The following is a 14,447-nucleotide window of genomic DNA, read 5'->3' as shown; positions in this document are numbered from 1 at the left end:
CATTACCTCTATCCCCTCTCTCTGCAGTGCTGGGGGTCTCTGGGTAGTGATATGCCTGAGGTCACACAGCGTGTTATTACCTCTCTCTCCTCTCAGAAGTGCTGAGGTCTCTGGGTAGTGATATGCCTGAGGTCACACAGTACATCATTACCTCTCTCCCCTCTCTCTGTAGTGCTGGGGGTCTCTGGGTAGTGATATGCCTGAGGTCACAAAGTACATCATTACCTCTCTCGCCTCTCTCTGCAGTGCTGGGGTCTCTGGGTAGTGATATGCCTGAGGTCACACAGTACATCATTACCTCTATCCCCTCTCTCTGCAGTGCTGGGGGTCTCTGAGTAGTGATATGCCTGAGGTCACACAGCGTGTTATTACCTCTCTCTCCTCTCAGAAGTGCTGGGGTCTCTGGACAGTGATATGCCTGAGGTCACACAGTACATCATTAACTCTCTCTCCTCTCTCTCCAGCGCTGGGGGTCTCTGGGTAGTGATATGCCTGAGGTCACACAGTGCGTCATTACCTCTCTCTCCTCTCTCTGCAGCGCTGGTGACTCTGGATCCAGACACAGCTCATAGAAGCCTGACCCTCTCTGAGGACGGGAGACGCGTGGGATGGACAGACAGACCGCAGCCCCGGCCGGACAACCCCAAGAGATTCACTGATGATCCCTGTGTGCTGGGGCGGGAGGGGTTCACCTCGGGGGGGCATTACTGGGAGGTGCAGCTGCTGCAGGAGAGGGGGGGGTGGGCAGTGGGGGTCGCACGAGAGTCCGTGAGAAGGGAGGGGGGTATCCTGTACCCTGAGGGGGGGGTCTGGGCTGTGTGGCGGTGGAGTGATGGTCAGTACTCGGCTTTCTCCTCCCCTTGCACCCCCCTGTACCCCCGCGAGCGCCCCCTGAAGCTGGGGCTGTACCTGGACTATGAGGGGGGGGCGGCTGTCCGTGTACAACGCAGACACCTGGGAGCATCTCTACACCTCCAATGACTCCTTCACCGGGGGGCTGCGCCCCTACTTCTGGGTCGGGCCAAGGGCAGACCTGCGCCTGGTGTAACTGCTGATGGTCTGCTTCAAGTACATGTCCCTAGCACCTAGAGGCCCCCCTCCCCCCCCCTACAGCCCCTGCTCGCTCCTCGCGGGACTCTCAGGCAGCGCTTTGTATGAAGTGTCCGCGCTCAGTGTGACAAGCGCTTTCTGTGCAGCTATCACTCGGGGCTTCAGCGAGCTGCAGAGCGCGTTATAAAGCGCCGTCTCCTGACATTTACTGCTTAAATAAAGTGCGAGTGACGAGAACAAATACCGGCTGAGGGTGTTTTTTCCAGTTTTTGCACCGAGAGGGACATTAAATCCCGCCGCTGCCGGTATAAACCCGCCCGGTGATAACCCTAGCGCCAAGAGGCCTCCAGCCCGGACTGCACTAGCGACGCCTAGTGACGGCCTGCGGTACTGCACCCTGAGGGGTCTACGGCGCGCGCCGCCCGAGGACGTCATCAGCGCTCTTGTCCCGCAATTGGTGCCCTGTGGGCGCGTGCCGCGGCAAATATCTGCATACCCAGAAGCCACCGCGAGCGACACTTCCGCTTCAAGACCAGAGGGGGAAACAGACTTTTTTAAAATACTGAAATAAGTACCTATGGTTATATGTTCAAGAACACTCCTAATATAGACATAATTGCAGATATTTCAAAGTTGCCCTCGCATTAGTGGCCTAGTCTTTTAAACACCATAGGTGGGTGTTGCTTAGATGCTTTTATTGGTTAGGTGTGTGACCTGTGCTGCTGCAGGGAGCTGTATGTCACATGAGTATCCACATTTGTGATAACTCTGAGTGCGTCTTAGCGCTAAGAGTTTCCGTTGAACTGATGCTTAACGCGCGCCGCGTTTCTCTCTGTCCTCTGTGACGTATGACTAGCACTGCCTCCTGATTGGTCGCCTTATACAGGATGCAGAAACATGGCATTGACAGCCCAGAATGCACTGGTGTTTTTGGCCGTTTCCGGAGTACATGGGTGGGGGTCTGGAGTGGGCAGTGAGTCTGGAGTGGGCAGAGAGTCTGGAGTGAGCAGTGAGTGCTGGTGGGTCTGGAGTGGACAGTGAGTGCCGGTGGGTCTGGAGCGGGCAGTGAGTGCCGGTGGGTCTGGAGTGGGCAGTGAGTCTGGAGGGGGCAGTGAGTGCCGGTGGGTCTGGAGTGGGCAGTGAGTGCCGGTGGGTCTGGAGTGGGCTGTGAGTGCAGGTGGAGCAGTGAGTGCCGGTGGGTCTGGAGGGGGCAGTGATTGCCGGTGGGTCTGGAGGGGGCAGTGAGTGCCAGTGGGTCTGGAGTGGGCAGTGAGTGCCAGTGGGTATGGGGTGGGCAGTGAGTGCAGGTGGGGCGGTCGGTGCCGGTGGGTCTGGAGTGGGCAGTGAGTGCAGGTGGGTGTGGAGTGGGCAGTAAGCTCAGGTGGGTCTGGAGTTGGCAGTGAGTGCCGGTGGGTCTGGAGTGGGCAGTGAGTGCAGGTGGGGCAGTGAGTGCAGGTGGGGCAGTGAGCTCAGGTGGGTCTGGAGGGGGCAGTGAGTGCCGGTGGGTCTGGAGTGGGCAGTGAGTGCCAGTGGGTCTGGAGTGGGCAGTGAGTGCCAGTGGGTCTGGGGTGGGCAGTGAGTGCAGGTGGGGCGGTCGGTGCCGGTGGGCCTGGAGTGGGCAGTGAGTGCAGGTGGGTGTGGAGTGGGCAGTAAGCTCAGGTGGGTCTGGAGTGGGCAGTGAGTGCCGGTGGGTCTGGAGTGGGCTGTGAGTGCAGGTGCAGCAGTGAGTGCCGGTGGGTCTGGAGGGGGCAGTGAGTGCCGGTGGGTCTGGAGGGGGCAGTGAGTGCCGGTGGGTCTGGAGTGGGCAGTGAGTGCCAGTGGGTCTGGAGTGGGCAGTGAGTGCCAGTGGGTCCGGGGTGGGCAGTGAGTGCAGGTGGGGCAGTCGGTGCTGGTGGGTCTGGAGTGGGCAGTGAGTGCAGGTGGGTGTGGAGTGGGCAGTAAGCTCAGGTGGGTCTGGAGTGGGCAGTGAGTGCAGGTGGAGCAGTGAGTGCCGGTGGGTCTGGAGGGGGCAGTGAGTGCCAGTGGGTATGGAGGGGGCAGTGAGTGCCAGTGGGTCTGGAGTGGGCAGTGAGTGCCAGTGGGTCTGGAGTGGGCAGTGAGTGCCAGTGGGTCTGGGGTGGGCAGTGAGTGCAGGTGGGGCGGTCGGTGCCGGTGGGTCTGGAGTGGGCAGTGAGTGCAGGTGAGTCTGGAGGGGGCAGTGAGTGCCGGTGGGTCTGGAGTGGGCAGTGAGTGCCGGTGGGTCTGGAGTGGGCTGTGAGTGCAGGTGGAGCAGTGAGTGCCGGTGGGTCTGGAGGGGGCAGTGAGTGCCGGTGGGTCTGGAGTGGGCAGTGAGTGCCGGTGGGTCTGGAGTGGGCAGTGAGTGCAGGTGGGTCTGGAGTGGGCAGTGAGTTCAGGTGGGTCTGGAGTGGGCAGTGAGTGCCGGTGGGTCTGGAGTCGGCAGTGAGTGCAGGTGGAGCAGTGAGTGCCGGTGGGTCTGGAGGGGGCAGTGAGTGCCGGTGGGTCTGGAGTGGGCTGTGAGTGCAGGTGGAGCAGTGAGTGCCGGTGGGTCTGGAGTGGGCAGTGAGTGCCAGTGGGTCTGGAGTGGGCAGTGAGTGCCAGTGGGTCTGGAGTGGGCAGTGAGTGCCAGTGGGTCTGGAGTGGACAGTGAGTGTCAGTGGGTCTGGGGTGGGCAGTGAGTGCCAGTGGGTCTGGAGTGGGCTGTGAGTGCAGGTGGAGCAGTGAGTGCCGGTGGGTCTGGAGTGGGCAGTGAGTGCCAGTGGGTCTGGAGTGGGCAGTGAGTGCCAGTGGGTCTGGAGTGGGCAGTGAGTGCCAGTGGGTCTGGAGTGGACAGTGAGTGTCAGTGGGTCTGGGGTGGGCAGTGAGTGCCAGTGGGTCTGGAGTGGGCAGTGAGTGCCGGTGGGTCTGGAGTGGGCTGTGAGTGCAGGTGGGGCAGTGAGTGCCGGTGGGTCTGGACTGGGCAGTGAGTGCCGGTGGGTCTGGAGGGGGCAGTGAGTGCCAGTGGGTCTGGAGTGGGCAGTGAGTGCCAGTGGGTATGGGGTGGGCAGTGAGTGCAGGTGGGGCGGTCGGTGCCGGTGGGTCTGGAGTGGGCAGTGAGTGCAGGTGGGTGTGGAGTGGGCAGTAAGCTCAGGTGGGTCTGGAGTGGGCAGTGAGTGCCGGTGGGTCTGGAGTGGGCAGTGAGTGCAGGTGGGGCAGTGAGTGCAGGTGGGGCAGTGAGCTCAGGTGGGTCTGGAGGGGGCAGGGAGTGCCGGTGGGTCTGGAGTGGGCAGTGAGTGCCAGTGGGTCTGGAGTGGGCAGTGAGTGCCAGTGGGTCTGGGGTGGGCAGTGAGTGCAGGTGGGGCGGTCGGTGCCGGTGGGTCTGGAGTGGGCAGTGAGTGCAGGTGGGTGTGGAGTGGGCAGTAAGCTCAGGTGGGTCTGGAGTGGGCAGTGAGTGCCGGTGGGTCTGGAGTGGGCAGTGAGTGCCGGTGGGTCTGGAGTGGGCTGTGAGTGCAGGTGGAGCAGTGAGTGCCGGTGGGTCTGGAGGGGGCAGTGAGTGCCGGTGGGTCTGGAGGGGGCAGTGAGTGCCGGTGGGTCTGGAGTGGGCAGTGAGTGCCAGTGGGTCTGGAGTGGGCAGTGAGTGCCAGTGGGTCTGGGGTGGGCAGTGAGTGCAGGTGGGGCGGTCGGTGCTGGTGGGTCTGGAGTGGGCAGTGAGTGCAGGTGGGTGTGGAGTGGGCAGTAAGCTCAGGTGGGTCTGGAGTGGGCAGTGAGTGCAGGTGGAGCAGTGAGTGCCGGTGGGTCTGGAGGGGGCAGTGAGTGCCAATGGGTCTGGAGGGGGCAGTGAGTGCCGGTGGGTCTGGAGTGGGCAGTGAGTGCCAGTGGGTCTGGAGTGGGCAGTGAGTGCCAGTGGGTCTGGGGTGGGCAGTGAGTGCAGGTGGGGCGGTCGGTGCCGGTGGGTCTGGAGTGGGCAGTGAGTGCAGGTGGGTGTGGAGTGGGCAGTAAGCTGAGGTGGGTCTGGAGTGGGCAGTGAGTGCCGGTGGGTCTGGAGTGGGCAGTGAGTGCAGGTGGGGCAGTGAGTGCCAGTGGGTCTGGGGTGGGCAGTGAGTGCAGGTGGGGCGGTCGGTGCCAGTGAGTCTGGAGTGGGCAGTGAGTGCAGGTGGGTGTGGAGTGGGCAGTGGGTCTGGAGTGGGCAGTGAGTGCAGGTGGGTCTGGAGTGGGCTGTGAGCTCAGGTGGGTCTGGAGTGGGCAGTTAGTGCCGGTGGGTCTGGAGTGGGCAGTGAGTGCAGGTGGGGCGGTCGGTGGCGGTGGGTCTGGAGTGGGCAGTGAGTGCAGGTGAGTCTGGAGTGGGCAGTGAGCTCAGGTGGGTCTGGAGTGGGCAGTGAGTGCTGGTGGGTCTGGAGTGGGCAGTGAGTCTGGAGTGGGCAGTAAGTGCCGGTGAGTCTGGAGTGGGCAGTGAGTCTAGGTGGGTCTGGAGTGGGCAGTGAGTGCCGGTGGGTCTGGAGTGGGCAGTTAGTGCCGGTGGTTCTGGAGTGGGCAGTGAGTGCAGGTGGGGCGGTCGGTGCCGGTGGGTCTGGAGTGGGCAGTCAGTGCAGGTAGGCCTGGAGTGGGCAGTAAGTCTGGAGTGGGCAGTGAGCTCAGGTGGGTCTGGAGTGGGCAGTGAGTGCTGGTGGGTCTGGAGTGGGCAGTGAGTCTGGAGTGGGCAGTGAGGGCCGGTGAGTCTGGAGTGGGCAGTGAGTCTAGGTGGGTCTGGAGTGGGCAGTGAGTGGAGGTGGGTCTGGAGTGGGCAGTGAGTGCCGGTGAGTCTGGAGTGGGCAGTGAGCTCAGGTGGGTCTGGAGTGGGCAGTGTGCGCCAGTGGGTCTGGAGTGGGCAGTGAGTGCAGGTGGGACAGAGAGTGCCGGTGGGTCTGGAGTGGGCAGTGAGTGCAGGTGGGTCTGGAGTGGGCAGTGAATGCAGGTGGGGCAGTGAGTGCAGGTGGGTCTGGAGTGGGCAGTGAGTCTGGAGTGGGCAGTGAGTGCAGGTGGGTCTGGAGTGGGCAGTGAGTGCCGGTGGGTCTGGGGTGGGCAGTGAGTCTGCAGTGGGCAGTGAGTGCAGGTGGGTCTGGAGTGGGCAGTGAGTGCAGGTGGGGCAGTGAGTGCAGGTATTGAATGAATATCACGCAGAACTACCCTTGGTACTTGTGTTGTACCCGCCAGGATAGATTGCATTCGTAGCCGCCCTTTGCAAGATTACAGCCACAATCACTTCAGGGCAAGCGTGCCAGCAGTAATGCAAACAAGCTTTTGCAATGCAATGGGTCTTGCATCTGCTTGAGTTAGAGCTATTGGCGTTGTAAATGCATAACTGGATTCTTCTTGCCACATAAATTGGTCAACCCTGCCTCATAATTTGGTCCTCTCTGCCACATAATTCCAGTGACCCTGCATACAACTAAAGCACTTACATTTGCCTTCTTCCTCTGTCTGCAGCAAAAATGAAAATGTTGCCTTTATTTACTATATTTTAAAAATATTATTATTTTGGGGTCCCCCCAACATACCAAATGCTGTCAGTCGCAAGCGCCATAGCTGTGCGAATTGACAGATAAAGCAGATTTAAAATGAGATAAAGTATAGTAATGACGAGGACGGTCACTTTAGACACTTTGCCCAGTCAAAGATATTCTAACAACGGAGCTTCCAGGACACCCATCGCTTAGGAGTATTTGCTGCTACTCAATCTGTATTGAATCAGCAACAGGACATATGCATTAGCAAACCTAGAACTGTAGCTGCAAACCCGGGATCACCTCAGCTGAGCATCCGTTACCCTGGCGGGGGCATTGATGCTCGGCCACAACACCAAGGCGACATCTCAATAACCTATAGAAAGAGGGGCACCTACAGCATCCGTTACCCTGGCAGGAGCATTGATGCTCGGCCACAACACCAAGGCGACATCTCAATATCCTATAGAAAGAGGGGCACCTACAGCATCCGTTGCCCTGGCGCAAGCATTGATGCTCGGCCACAACACCAAGGCGACATCTCAATAACCTATAGGAAGAGGGGCACCTACAGCATCCCAAGAATACTCCAGTATTTTAAGGAATAGTGGCTGTTATGAATTACATTAATATTGCATTTTATAAAATAATATTCTATGTATTTGAAAGCTTTCTAAATTAAAGGCACAAGAAAATGTTTAGCACTAGGCTTGGGCGGAAGATGCAGAGTTTCACTGAGTTACGTAAAAACTCTGCGACATTCCACAGAGTTCCACGAGCAGCGGAGTTTTAGTACATCACGCTGCTTGCATTAATTTGTAGTGATGGAAGCTTGTCTTGCGCGAACGGCACCATGCGGCACCCCAGAAGGCGCTGCTTCTTTCTGCCGCTGGAGTAGATTTTCTACTCAAGCAGCAGCTTTCTCATCGCGAGGAGCAGCGCCCTGCTGTGACCACCCGTGTTGAGAAATCTCACAGAGGGTTGGTCTAGTGCTTGATCTTGATTTTCTCGCTCAGCAACTTAACGATGGCCCGCTGCGCATGAGAAAAAACTTTGCCCTGTGGTGGTTGTTTAATTTTTCCAAAACTCTAAAACTCAGTGCAGTTTACAGCCGCCTCTATTTAGTACCTGACATTTTGTTCAGGCTTTCACTTTTAATTCTCTTCCTTTATTTAAAAAAAAAAAAGCTGTATATGTTTTCTCTATTGGTGCAACGGTTTTAATTAAGTATGCACTTTACAATTAACTGAACTGAACTCATTAGTCTGTGGATGGTGTGTAGTGGAACAGTAATATGTCACACCAGCTTGTTCCCTCTTCTCTCTCATATAAGAGGAGATGAAGTTGGTTCCCTGGTCTGAAATCAGAGTCTTAGGAAATCCATCCCTAGAAGAGCGCCTGGGAGAGCGTTAGATATCACCCTTGGAGATGTACTAGTCAAAGGCGCCACCTCTGGATGCCTGGAGCATGAGCTACCACAATCCAAATGTACTGATGCTGAGGGTGGGAGGTTCATTTGGACCAACAATGTTCTTCTCCACCCACTCAAATCAAACGCCTGGACGTGCTGGAGGCACCAGCGGTGCTGTGGTTTTACCTACATGATTTGCAGAATCTCTCTTGTCCCTGCGTATCCCAGGCCATAGAACAGAGATATCCCGGGCCTTTCTGATGCCCAAGTGTCCATCCAAGGGCGCGTTGTGGACCAGCGACAGCAGGAAGTTACTGTGCACAAGTGAAACCAATAGCCTCTTACTAGCACCCTGTTCAGGAATCACCAACTCACTATGTAGCGGACATCCTCCCGCCAGCATTGGGTCTCAGGTACAAAGGTAAATTACACCTTGGAGTAGCCTTACTAAATGTTGCTATTCACCAAATACAAGTGTAAGTTGTAGGAGGCTGGCCTTGCTTATAGTGGGTACCTTGGGAACTTACACCTTATACCAGGTCCAGTTATCCCTTATTAGTGAATGTAGTAGTGTTCTAGCAGCTTAGGCTGATAGAGGTAGCTATAGCAGAGCAGCTTAGGCTGAACTAGGAGGCATGCAAAGATCATGCAAAACCACGCATAGTTACACAGTACTTATACACAAGTAAAGACAATACTCAGTGTTACCAAAAATAAAGGCAGTTTATTTGGGTGACACAGTACCACAAATATATTAGAGGCAATACTCCTTCTGGAGGTAAGTACTATACACAATATATACAAAAGACACCAAAATAAGGTAAGTAATTAGACATAGGATAGTGTAAACAATACGAAATGCTATAGAATGCAATGGGAGAAAATAGGTCTAGGGGCAACACAAACCATATACTAAGAAAGTGGAATGGGAATCACAAAATCCCCCCTAGACAAGTGTAGTGTGTGCAGAATCGCTGGGAGAGTAAGAATACAGTAAAGGTAAGTAAATTACCCCACCCAGAGCCCAGAAAAGCATGAGTAAAGTACTGCAAGTTTCCTTAAGACACACTACACCTTGTGATTGGGATATTTCAGTAACCAACCAAGTCTGCAAACAACAACTGCTGGATTCCTGGACCTGAAGACCTGCAAAATAAGGGGACCAAAGTCCAGAAGTGGAAAGAAGTTCCAGGAAGGACAGGAGCCCCTGCCAACCCAGAAGAGGGTGCAAAAGAAGAGTCTCAGGTTGGATGAAGACTTCAGGAATGCACCTTAGGAAGATGCCAGCGGGTTCCTGCATGATGCAGAAGATGTCCCACGACGTGAAGATGGATGCAGACGTGATTTTGTGTTGGAAGTCACCAACAAGCCTTGGTTACGACAAATATGTGTTTTGAGTCAAAATGGCGCTGGCAGGGGCCTCAACGCTGTGTGAGGAGGAAGGGGGGGCTCTCAGCACTTCAGGGAGCCCTCAGGATGCCAGGCAGCACCCACATGAGTCCCAGGACACAGGGACAAAGGAGGTGCAAAACACGGTTGGTGCAGCACAACAAAGGAAGTTCCCACGCCGTCGGAGAACAACTCAGCAAGTTGAGCGTCGCAGGATGGAGTGCGGGGGACCTGGGCCAGACTGTGCACAAAGGAATTTTGCAAATAGTGCACAGAGGCCTCAGGAGGTGAAGAAGACACAGTACACAGGGGTACCATCGCTCTCAGGGAAGGCAAGGCCTTACCACCTCCAAATTGAGTCATCAGGACCTCAGGACAGTCTATGTCGATGGTGTCCACCCTCTGTGTCCTTAGGAGCACGCTCGTCGCTGTAAGAGGGGTCCAAGGGCAAGGGTCATCGTCTTGGAAGGTGCCTATGTGAGCAGGGGAGTGACTCCGTCACCCCACAGGAGATTTCTTCGGTCCTTCTGGTGCATTATGAAGACAGGGAGTCCTCAGAACATGGAAACTGTATCAGTGGCTGGCTGGAGCTGAAGTTGCAGAGGAAAAGTATCCCTTGTGGATACTTTGTTGCTGTTACAGCGGTTCCTGGAGCAGGCTGCGGTTGATACGAGGTCAGAGGATGAAGTAGTAGTTGCAGAGGATTCCTGAAGGAAACTTGCAAGCAGAATCTGAAGAGAACCCACAGGAGAGACCCTAAATAGCCCTGAGAGGGGGATTGGCTACCTTATCAGGTATGGACCTATCAGGAGGGGTCTCTGACGTCACCTGCTGGCACTGGCCACTCAGAGCCATCCAGAGTGCTCCAACACCTTGCAAAGCAAGATGGCTGAAGTCTGGGACACACTGGAGGAGCGGTCACTCCCCTTTCCTTTGTCCAGTTTCTCGCCAGAGCAGGGACTGTGGGTCCCTGAACTGGTGTAGACTGGCTTATGCAAGGAGGGCACCATCTGTGCCCTTCAAAGCATTTCCAGAGGCTGGGAAAGGCTACCCCTCCCCAGCCTGTAACACCTATTTCAAAAGTGAGAGGATGTAACACCCTTCTCCCGAAGGAAATGCTTTGTTCTGCCTTCCTGGGACTGAGCTGCTCAGACCCCAGGAGGGAAGAACCCTGTCTGTGAGGTGGCAGCAGCTGTAGCTGCAGTGCAAGCCTCAGAGAGATGGTTTGGCAGTACTGGGGGTCCATAGTGGAGCCCCCAGGATGTATGGAATTGGCTCCCCAATACCAGATTTAGAATGGGGGGACAATTCCATGTTCTTAGACATGTTACATGGCATATTCGGAGTTACCACTGTGAAGCTACATACAAATATTGACCTATATGTAGTGCACACGTGTAATGGTGTCCCTGCACTCACAAAGTCCCAGGAAATGGCCCTGAACTATGTGGGGGCACCTTTGGTAGTGCAAGGGTGCTCTCACACTTAGGCCCATATATATACTTTTTGACGCAAAACTGCGCCGGCGCAGTTTTGCGCCAAAAATATTACCGCCGGCTAACGCCATTTTGGTGCGCCGTGTGGGCGTCATATTTATACTTTGACGCACGGCGGCGCAAACAACAGATGGGAGTCATTATTTCTGACGCACACCGCGGCGTCAAGTCGTAAAGGAAAACTACGTTAACGCGGCGGAAATGACTGTGGGTCACCGCAAACCGGATATGCGCCGTTTTTTTGACGCAATAGCATCAAAAAACACAGCGAACACAGCCATTTCACCAGAGGAGAGCCAAAATGGATCCCAGATGCCACTACAGACCCCAGGAGGATGACAGTAGACCAGGAACCAGCCAGGAGGAACCACACAAGAACCAGGACCAAGAAGAAAAGAAAGTGTCGCTTCAGTGCAGAGGAGCAGGAAATCCTGGTTAAAGAGGTGACGGAACACCAGCACCAACTGTTTGTCACATCAAAGTTGCCAATCAGTAGGAGAGAGGCTATATGGCAACAAATTGTCGACAAGATTAACAGTGTGGCTGAAGTACGCAGAACAGTCATCGAGTGCAAGAAACGCTGGCATGACTGCAAACGCAGGACCAAGGAAAAGATGGCCAGGAACAGGAAGGCAGCACTGCAGACTGGAGGGGGGAGTCCTGCACACCAGGAGGCCCTGGACCACATGGAGGAGATGGTCGCAGCCGTCATCCCTGAGGAGATTGTCACAGGGATTCAAGGACAGGACAGCGCAGACTACCACGAGACAACACACCTGCAGGGTAAGTCGCATGGGGAATTGAAATGCACTGTCAACTGCAACCGGGGGGGGGGAATACCTACTACACATTGCATGTAAGTCATCATATACATGGAGTGGCATGGGTAAAGGGGCACGGCAGGGGGGCATGGCCCGTTCTGAGAAGACCTGGGGCACACCATTACACAACACCAACAACAGTCCCATGGGGGCATGCTGTCATGCCAACGACGGAGCAAAGGGAAAGCCACGACAGGAGGGAAGGCCACTACGTCAAACTGACATCCTGGCAGTCGTCAGCCAACATACCTCCTACATTAACTAGGGCCCGATTAGCAATCCTCTAGCCAAACCGACAACTGCAATGTAACTGCCACAACAGTTGCCACTACCACCTCTGATCTGTGTGCAGCTTAAGTAGCCAATGGCAGTAACCTCCCCATGGAACATTGTAGGAGGCTGGACTGGCTTGTAGTGAGTACCAAGGGGTACTTGCACCTTGCACCAGGCCCAGTTATCCCTTATTAGTGTATAGGGTGTCTAGCAGCTTAGGCTGATAGATAATGGTAGCTTAGCAAAGCAGCTCAGGCTGAACTAGGAGACGTGTGAAGCTACTACAGTACCACTTAGTGTCATATGCACAATATCATAAGAAAACACAATACACAGTTATACTAAAAATAAAGGTACTTTATTTTTATGACAATATGCCAAAGTATCTTAGAGTGTACCCTCAGTGAGAGGATAGGAAATATACACAAGATATATATACACAATAGCAAAAATATGCAGTATAGTCTTAGAAAACAGTGCAAACAATGTATAGTTACAATAGGATGCAATGGGGAAACATAGGGATAGGGGCAACACAAACCATATACTCCAGAAGTGGAATGCGAACCACGAATGGACCCCAAACCTATGTGACCTTGTAGAGGGTCGCTGGGACTATTAGAAAATAGTGAGAGTTAGAAAAATAACCCTCCCCAAGACCCTGAAAAGTGAGTGCAAAGTGCACTAAAGTTCCCCTAAGGACAAAATAGTCGTGTTAGAGGGAGAATGCAAGGAAAACACAAATCAGCAATGCAACAACGATGGATTCCTGTCTGAGGGTACCTGTGGAACAAGGGGACCAAGTCCAAAAGTCACAAGCAGCTCGTAGCTGGGCAGATGCCCAAGAAATGCCAGCGGTTGGTGCAAAGAAGCTCTTACTAGGCTGAAGAGCTGTGAATACTGCAGGAACGACAAGGGCTAGAGACTTCCCCTTTGGAGGATTGATCCCACACGCCTTGGAGAGTCGTGCAGAAGTGTTTTCCCGCCGGATGGACGCCAACAAGCCTTGCTACACGCAAATCGTGCGTTTGGCGTTTTTGGACGCTACTGGGGCCCAGGAGGGACCAGGAGGTCGCAAATTGGACCTGCAGAGAGAGGGGACGTCGAGCAAGACAAAGAGCCCTCGCTGAAGCAGGTAGCACCCGGAGAAGTGCCAGTAACAGGCACTACGAGGATGCGTGAAACGGTGCTCGCCGAAGTTGCACAAAGGAGTCCCACGTCGCCGGAGACCAACTTAGAAAGTCGTGCAATGCAGGTTAGAGTGCCGTGGACCCAGGCTTGGCTGTGCACACAGGATTTCCGCCGGAAGTGCAGAGGGGCCGGAGAAGCTTGCAAAGTCGCGGTTCCCAGCAATGCAGCCCAGCGAGGTGAGGCAAGGACTTACCTCCACCAAACTTGGGCTGAAGAGTCACTGGACTGTGGGGGTCACTTGGACGGTGTCGCTGGATTCGAGGGACCTCGCTCGTCGTGCTGAGAGGAGACCCAAGGGACCGGAGATGCAGCTTTTTGGTGCCTGCGGTTGCAGGGGGAAGATTCCGTCGACCCACGGGAGATTTCTTCGGAGCTTCTGGTGCAGGGAGGAGGCAGACTACCCCCACAGCATGCACAAGCAGGAAAACAGTCGAGAAGGCGGCAGGATCAGCGTTACAGAGTTGCAGTAGTCATCTTTGCTACTATGTTGCAGGTTTGCAGGCTTCCAGCGCGGTCAGCGGTCGATTCCTTATCAGAAGGTGAAGAGGGAGATGCAGAGGAACTCGGCTGAGCTCATGCATTCGTTATCTAAAGTTTCCCCAGAGACAGAGACTCTAAATAGCCAGAAAAGAGGGTTTGGCTACCTAGGAGAGAGGAAAGGCTACTAACACCTGAAGGAGCCTATCAGCAGGAGTCTCTGACGTCACCTGGTGGCACTGGCCACTCAGAGCAGTCCAGTGTGCCAGCAGCACCTCTGTTTCCAAGATGGCAGAGGTCTGGAGCACACTGGAGGAGCTCTGGACACCTCCCAGGGGAGGTGCAGGTCAGGGGAGTGGTCACTCCCCTTTCCTTTGTCCAGTTTCGCGCCAGAGCAGGGGCTAAGGGGTCCCTGAACCGGTGTAGACTGGCTTATGCAGAATTGGGCACATCTGTGCCCAACAAAGCATTTCCAGAGGCTGGGGGAGGCTACTCCTCCCCTGCCTTCACACCATTTTCCAAAGGGAGAGGGTGTCACACCCTCTCTCAGAGGAAGTTCTTTGTTCTGCCATCCTGGGCCAGGCCTGGCTGGACCCCAGGAGGGCAGCTGCCTGTCTGAGGGGTTGGCAGCAGCAGCAGCTGCAGTGAAACCCCAGGAAGGGCAGTCTGGCAGTACCAGGGTCTGTGCTACAGACCACTGGGATCATGGAATTGTACCAACAATGCCAGGATGGCATAGAGGGGGCAATTCCATGATCATAGACATGTTACATGGCCATATTCGGAGTTACCATGGTGAAGCTACATATAGGTAGTGACCTATATGTAGTGCACACGTGTAATGGTGTCCCCGCACTCACAAAGTTCAGTGAATTGGCTCTGA

At 55.2% G+C, this 14,447-nt stretch overlaps 1 protein-coding gene across 1 annotated transcript in view; it reads left to right on the top strand.

The window, feature by feature from the left end:
* LOC138278714 (uncharacterized) overlaps positions 1 to 14,447 on the top strand; it is a 78,422-nt gene that overhangs the window by 40,107 nt on the left and 23,868 nt on the right. The window contains exon 5 of the mRNA XM_069219292.1: positions 539 to 768. Within this exon, the coding sequence (XP_069075393.1) occupies positions 539 to 768 (230 nt within the window). The remainder of the gene's footprint in view (positions 1 to 538; positions 769 to 14,447) is intronic.

Source organism: Pleurodeles waltl, unplaced genomic scaffold (genome assembly GCF_031143425.1).
Source record: "Pleurodeles waltl isolate 20211129_DDA unplaced genomic scaffold, aPleWal1.hap1.20221129 scaffold_54, whole genome shotgun sequence".
In the NCBI taxonomy this organism is placed as follows: domain Eukaryota; kingdom Metazoa; phylum Chordata; class Amphibia; order Caudata; family Salamandridae; genus Pleurodeles; species Pleurodeles waltl.
This window is presented reverse-complemented; position numbering and strand designations above follow the sequence as displayed.